At 38.4% G+C, this 7,897-nt stretch overlaps 2 protein-coding genes across 2 annotated transcripts; one reads left to right on the plus strand and one right to left on the minus strand.

The window, feature by feature from the left end:
- The first annotated feature begins 1,450 nt into the window (after positions 1-1,450).
- Positions 1,451-2,383, plus strand: LOC107794910 (putative germin-like protein 2-1). Its single transcript, XM_016617472.2, has 2 exons — positions 1,451-1,636; positions 1,723-2,383. Exons 1-2 carry the CDS (start codon positions 1,513-1,515, stop codon positions 2,283-2,285), a joined length of 687 nt encoding a protein of 228 aa, XP_016472958.1. The 5' UTR covers positions 1,451-1,512; the 3' UTR covers positions 2,286-2,383.
- Positions 2,384-3,361: 978 nt separating this feature from the next.
- On the minus strand, positions 3,362-4,413 carry LOC142173302 (germin-like protein subfamily 1 member 20). The gene is made up of 2 exons (XM_075238627.1): positions 4,222-4,413; positions 3,362-4,095 (listed from the first exon to the last, which is right to left on the minus strand). Exons 1-2 carry the CDS (start codon positions 4,343-4,345, stop codon positions 3,533-3,535), a joined length of 687 nt encoding a protein of 228 aa, XP_075094728.1. The 5' UTR covers positions 4,346-4,413; the 3' UTR covers positions 3,362-3,532.
- Between the last annotated feature and the right edge of the window lie 3,484 nt (positions 4,414-7,897).

A 7,897-nucleotide genomic window follows, 5' to 3' on the forward strand; every position in this document is an offset into this window, starting at 1 on the left:
AATCACCTCAAACAATGCTAAAACCATGAATTACACTCCAATTCAAGCCTAATGAACTTTGAAATTTTTAATTTCTACAAATAACTCCGGAACCAATCAAATCACGTCCGATTGACCTCAAATTTTGCACACAAAGCATAAATGACATAACAGAGGTATTTCAATTTTTCAGAATCGGATTCCGACCCCGATATCAAAAAGTCAACCCCCCGGTCAAACTTCCCAAAAATGCAACTTTTGGCATTTCAAGCCTAATTCCACTACGGACCTCCAAATAATTTTCTTTCTGGACACACTCCAAAGTCCAAAATCACCATACGGAGCTGTTAGAATTATCAGAATTCAAATCCGAGGTCTTTTATACGTAGGCCCACATTCGGTCAACTTTTCTAACTTAAATTTTTCAATTGTGAGATTAAGTGTCTCATTTCACTCCGAATTCCTTCCGGACCCGAACCAACTAACCCGATAAGTTATGTATCAACTGTAAGGTATAAATTGCACAGTAAATGGGGGACTGGGACTGAAATAGTCAAAACGACAGGCCGGGTCGTTACAGTATCACCTTCAGCGAATGAACCTTGCGGTTAAATGGAAAGAAAAAAAAATTAACCTTGTCGTACAAATTTATTTACACTTCCGATGTTTATATCAAATCGACAAATGTATGAAGAGTTTGCATATTTATTTCTTAGTCATGTTTAATTAATATATATTCTCGGCTCATTACGTACGTTATTTAAATAACGCACTCCTGTGGTTTAGTGCAAACACAAGTGTTCTTGATTGTAGAGGAGAGAGTAAGAAATTAAAGAAAATAACATAATTAAGTACGGATGAACACAAGTGCGGTGAAAGAGTAATATTTCTACACAAATTTTTGTACCATCAAAATTTTATTAATTTTAAGAATGCAATAATCGATCCAGTTATTGATTTGATAAATTTCAAATTTACCAAAATGAATACTATCAGATTTGAATGTTAATTAGGAGTTAGGGATAGTAAGTTCAAGTTCAGATATTCCTGTATTCTTTTGGCTGCTAATATGTTGTTTATAACGTCTACATATTGTGACGATTCAATTCTTATTATTTCTATAGTTAGAAAGTTTCTATCATATCTCAACTGCTCTTCCTATTATTGTTTTCTTATTTTTTTTCCCATCATTGTCATGACCATTAATCCCAAACTGGTCTGGAGGATTTAACTTTTAATTAAGCCATCGAAAAATATGATTAAGTCTTTGATAATAGTTGCTAACTGTTTGTACAATCTAAGAAAATTTAAGATTTAGTCGTAATTGTTGTTGACAGAACATCACGACACAAATATTTAAAAATTCACCGTTGATGACTTGGTAATGCAGAAGCCTAATCCACACTTTGTTTAGGGGAAGTTTGAAGTCCGATTCAAACAAATTTTCATCTATAAATAGGCACACCACTCTAATCTTATTTCTTGCAGATAAACAAAGTGTTTCAATACATACTGAGTTGTTTCTAATTTGCAATGGCTCTCAAGTTGTTTGTATTAACCATTGCCATTTTGGCTGTTGTCTCTTCAATAAGCCATGCATCTGATCCTAGTCCTTTGCAAGATTTTTGTGTTGCTGTTAACGACTCTATGGCTGCTGGTAAATTACCGAACTAAAAATTTGATTGTTTGTTTTCACATGTACCTGTTGTTATTTTCATTTTCTAATAATGATTTTTTACGCAGTTTTCGTGAATGGAAAAATATGCAAGGATCCAAAGGTTGTCAATGCCGATGACTTCTTCAAATCAGGCCTAAACATACCTGGAAATACTTCAAATCAAGTCGGATCAGCTGTAACTGCTGTGAATGTCGGCAACTTACCTGGACTTAACACTCTAGGCATTTCATTAGTTCGTATTGATTATGCACCATATGGTCTCAACCCACCTCATACTCACCCTAGAGCAACTGAGGTTCTTGTTGTACTCGAGGGTACTCTCTATGTCGGTTTTGTCCTTTCAAATCCCGGACCAAATATGAAGAACAAACTCTTTACAAAGATCCTAAAACCTGGAGATGTGTTTGTTTTTCCAATAGGTCTCATTCATTTTCAGTTTAACATTGGAAAGACTACGGCTGTTGCATTTGCTGGACTCAGCAGCCAAAATCCAGGAGTTATCACTATTGCTAATGCAGTTTTTGGCTCAGATCCACCAATTAATGCTGATGTCCTCGCCAAAGCATTCCAAGTTGATAAGAAAGTGATCGATTATCTCCAATCACAATTCTGGTGGGACAACAACTAAATTTTGGTACAAGCCAAATGATACTATGATGTTATTATTTATTCTTGTTTTTTGAATTTAAGAAATCATAAATAAAATCCAGGATCTAGTTCTTTGGACTGGTTTTCCTTGATCTTTTCGTATGCTTGAATGCCTGGAATGTCTATCACTATACTAGTACAAGGCTTAAAAACTAGACTTGTGTATAAGCATTTACCTTTGAGGTTCAGTGAGAAATATTAGAAAATTTACACGCTGTGTGCACTTGAGGCAGAGAAAACAGCATAAACAAGAAAACAGAAACCACAAAGGAAGTTTGGACAGATGGAATCTAAGTAGAGTTAAGTTCTCACAGATTATTGACTTGCTAATTCAATGGGTTGCTCTAGTGGTGAGCACCCTCCACTTCCAACCAAGAGGTTGTGACTTCGAGTCACCCCAAAAGCAAGGTGGAGAGTTTTTGAAGGGAGGGAGCCGAGGGTCTATCGGAAACAGTCTCTCTACCCCAGGATAGGGGTAAGGTCTGCGTACACACTACCCTCCCCAGATCCCACTAGTGGGATTATACTGGGTTGTTGTTATTGTTGTTTCAAAAGCCAGCTATGGTTTTCTGGTTGCTACATGTTTGCAGCTATTGCATCCCTTCAAATACAATTTTAATGTGAATTTCCAAGTTTCTTCCAAGCTCCCGCAATCCCGTCCAGGGAAAAGAGAGTTTACTGCTCAAGTAACGTCAACATATACTACTTGTGATTATTTTTTGCAAAATACAACGTGAAATAACACATGTATAAGCAACATCTAAATATTTAACTTGCTTAGTTTACTATCTCTTAAGTTGTTATTTCTCGTGTGTTTCTAGTGCTTCCTATCAGAATTTATTTCATTCCCAAGACTCGAATATTATACTTCTGGTTAAGGATGAATGGATCTTATCTATCCCAAATAAAATTTTCTTTTATGCGTCGGTGTAAAGATTGCGAAAAATAAAGTTGCCTGGAAAGTGACAGTGAATGGTAAGCATACCACTCCCGCAAGAACTAAGCAATGTTTTTCTTTCTTTTTCGCTTGTACTTTGTTTCAAAGAGAAAGATGAATATCACAAACAGGAGACTTAATTTTATTCCATAACAAGCCATAACATATCCTCATCCAATACATCACAGTATAATGGAGAGGAAAACCAGTCGGCAACATTACTTATTTATGTGACACAAGCAGTTCACATAACCATAACTATTTGTAGCTTAATATAGTTTGCTATTATTTTAGTTGTTATCCCACCAGAATTGGGATTGGAGGTAATCCACAACTTTGTTGTCAACTTGGAATGCTTTCGCGAGAACATCAGGATTGATTGGTGGGTCTGAACCAAATACTGCATTCGCAATAGTGATGACTCCTGGATTTTGACTACTGAGTCCAGCAAATGCAACGGCATTAGTCTTTCCAACATTAAACTGAAAATGAATGAGACCTATTGGGAAAACGAACACATCTCCAGGATTTAGAATCTTGGTAAAGAGCTTGTTCTTCATATTTGGACCAGGGTTTGAAAGGACAAAGCCGACGTAGAGTGTGCCCTCAAGGACAGCAAGAATCTCAGTTCCTCGGGGGTGTGTATGAGGTGGGTTGAGACCATATGGCGCATAATCAATGCGCGCTAATGAAATGCCCAGAGTGTTGAGTCCAGGTAAGTTGCCGACGTTCACAGCAGTTACAGCAGATCCAAGTTGATTTGAGGTATTTCCAGGTATGTTTAGACCTGATTTAAAGAAATCATTTGCCATAACCTGCTTTGGATCCTTGCAAATTTTTCCGTTCACAAAAACTGCAAAGGAAGTTTCAATAATTAAAAAAACAAACAAAAAGGATAGGAGAAAAGCACACAAATATTCATAAAAATTGCTAAGACCAGATTGATTTTTGCATTCAAAATAATTATTTGATCATATACCAGCAGCCATGGAGTCGTCAACAGCGACACAAATATCCTGCAAAGGACTGGGATCAAATGCATGGCTCATTGAAGATAACAAAGCCATTATTGCAATGGTTAATACAAATGCTTTGAGAGCCATTTCTAGTATAAACTATCTTATGAAACAATTTAAATGATCTTTCCTTTGTTGATCTCTTACAAACTTAATAAGTAAAGCTTCCTATTTATAGATAAATATTTGTTTTGAATTGGTCGTCAATTTTTCCTTAACAAATTGTGAATTAATTAGCTTCTATATTACCAAGTCATCAATTGGTAAACTTTTTAAACGCATAGTACTAGAGGCTGGAGCTTCCTTCAACAACTACAAAGACTAAATATTATTTACCTAGCAGGTAGAGAAATTAAGATGTGATAGAAACTTCCTAAGGGAAAAAGAAAAAGAACGTATATAACCCCCACTAGATGTAAACTGAGATGCCTTATATATATTGCACACGCGACCAAATAATGTGTACACAATAATCGAAATGATTTAATTCTAAATCTTCATTGACATTAATTACTAAATTACTGATATCCTTGTTAAGTTTACAAATTATCTTGATTTATTTGTCACGTCCCAAACTACTACCTAGACGTGACTGTCACCCAACTAACGCCACCCGCCAGGCAAACCATACTTTCTTACCTTTGTTTGACCAAGAAATATAATCTCCAGTTAAACTATTAAAATTATATAATGAATGATCAAATCTAGTTAAGGATAATGACTCTAGATATTAAGCGTAAGGATGCACAATAGATGAGACTGAGTTCGCATGTGATTGATGACAATAAATATAAAATACTCTTGCAACAACAATATTAAATGAGATATATCTAGCAATAAATGTCAATAAATGGAATTTATGTAAATAAAAAGAATGATTCACCCGATAATGAATGGACACGATGAATATTCTGCCTGACAACGATGGATGACAGATAGATCCAAGATTTGCATGAACAATCCTTGGATCTGGTGGAAAAGAGGTGAATAATATGAACGAGAATCTTTATAAAAAAGGTAGTCTTTGTGTTTTTATCCGAAAGGAAGTCTTCTTCTCAAAAGTCTTCTTATCAGAAAAATATTACATGCTCTTATCATTGTCTCTTCTTTCTATATATATGGGCTCATTTTTTTAGAAAACCCTAATAGTACAAACACCGGGAATATTCACTTGCATATTCTCCTTTTTAATAACATATTCTGACAAATTAGTCGCTACAAGTCTTATCACTAATAATCGATCTCGACCTCGACCCTTGTTGACATTTTGACTGCGCTCTATTGATATCTCGATCACAACTTATATTGACACCGCGACCGTTAATCTCACTATGGCTTAGGCGAGCTCGACCGATGACATTCATTAATGCCATTTTATGCTTAATATTCCAATGGCATATTTTTGGCCTATACAGTTAGCCCTTCCGATTATTAAGGCCGAGGTCGGGTGGCCTTGGTGAGCAGACTCTGTTTTGTCGTTGTTGATGAAATCGGGCGAGCAAGTTGGGTAGCGGTGCTTTAGGCAAGGTGGTAACATGACTTTTTGTAAGTTGCAAGCTTTGGGGATGCGTCTTTTCAAAATGTCGTCATGACATCATGCGTCATTATGACGTATTTTCCGGACGCTATGTGTCGTTTATTACGCCTATGTCGTTTCGATATCTGCGCTGGATAATGATGGATTGATTTCTTGGTTTTGGTGCTCGAGCACTTATAAATAGGGATCTGAGGCCATTTGAGTTTGTTTTGCTTTTATCCGATATTGAATCCCCTATATTTCTCTGTTTTGTTTTCCATATTGAACCCTAGTCTCTATTCTGCTTCGTCATTGCATGCCCATTCCTCTGGTTCTAGTGACTTTTGCTTCCAAATTCAGTTCTTTAGACATATTCCTTCAAGACTATGGTTAACTCAACTTCCGGCTCTGCTGCGGCATCTAATCTTGCTCCCCTGGCGGTGTGTGTGCCTCCTTACGATGACAGCGCTTCTGCTGCCCTCGAGGATAAGGGGTTCCCTACGGTGGAGGAAATAATTCACTACAAAAAAAAACTTGAATTAGCTACGAACGTCATCGCTAAAACGCTCGTAGCTAACAGAATTTCTTAATAATTTGTTGCTAATCCGTCGCTAAATGTGATTAGCGACGGAATTTTCTGTTTAGCTATAGAATTTGTTCGTCGCTAAAACCTAATTTTTTAGTAGTGATTCCTCATAGTGAAAATCCTCGATCTAATTGCTCGAAGCTACCCGAGGACGACCCCGAGGCCTCGGAATCGATGCTCGAAGTTCAGGGTGAAGTTCAAAATTCTAGCCCACATCGATCTGGTCCCTGCGGAGCGCGACGTGGTGTAGATTCATTTCCCAGATACTGCACATTCTAGCATATCTGTTCTATGTAGGCTACTCCTTTCCCCTTCTCCCATTGGTAGAGGAATTTTGTTGCTACTTCTGCGTCTCCCAAGCCCAACTTTTACCTTACATCTACAAACTTATCTGCATGTTGATGAAATACGCGGAATTGGCTGGCCGTGGGATCTCGCTTCGCCACCTGATGCACCTCTTCACACCTAATTTCTATAGAGGGACGATGTTGCATATTCGCCATCGAGGAAGTAAGAATTTGGTAGTAAAGATGCACGATAAAGCAAATAATTGATTATGGCTCAGCTACTTATACGTCAAGACCGAGGACGTGGTGCCCAACGCGAATGGATTTCCTAAGGCATGGAATTATGCCCGTAATTATTTTTTGCTAAGCGCTTAATTTTCTCGCTTTGATTGTAGCCTAATATTCTGCCTTTCCCTCGTTCATCTGATACTGCGCCCCCTCCTTTGGTTGCGGATATTCACGACTGGGTTAGCTAGGTCTTTCCTCACATAGTGGGGATTTGTGAATGGCCGGCCTTTATCAAGAAGTTCGGGCTCAAGCTTTCAGTGACCGGTGAGTTTGTCCGTCTGTATTCATCCATACAGTGATCTTTTACATATGTTGTTCTGACATTGTATTCGCTTGCTCATTACAACTTTATGTAAGAGTTGATGTTCTAATCTCTTTGGCAGCCTAAGGGTCTTCAAGGAGGCAGAAGGCTCCTGCTTCGGCATTCTGCAAGAGGAAAGCCGTTTCTATTTTTCTACTACGGTGAGGCCTGCTCGGTCATTGACTACTTCCGAAATGGGGCTTTCGACTACTTCTCCTCTGCGTCATCTAATTGATGAGGATGACAAGGAAGGATCTTCGCTAAATGATGATAATTTGCTTCCCCGTAAGAGGTGATCCATATATATCAATGAGGGAGTTGTCCGTGTGGGGAGTTCGGCGATGGAGGATTTTGCCATCAGATAAACATCAACCATAGACCTGAGAGATGATGTCGAGCTACTGCCCACAATTCCACCGTCGTCGGGGGTCGAGCGATATACGTTGCTCCCTGAGGCCAAAATGGATTTTGAAGGGCCGTTGGCGATATTCCCTGATGCCCTACAAAGGGGTGAGCCATGGACCTCATTACCGGCCGGGGATCCTTCCTCTCGGGTTGACACGAAGGGCAAAAGTGTAGCCGAATATGGTTACAAGACGAGCTCCGATATGGATGCCGAGGAGGTTAGGATGATGAGATAAGGACTCACCGGCTCAAGGTG

The sequence above is a fragment of the Nicotiana tabacum genome, chromosome 19 (assembly GCF_000715075.1).
Source record: "Nicotiana tabacum cultivar K326 chromosome 19, ASM71507v2, whole genome shotgun sequence".
Lineage (NCBI taxonomy): Eukaryota > Viridiplantae > Streptophyta > Magnoliopsida > Solanales > Solanaceae > Nicotiana > Nicotiana tabacum.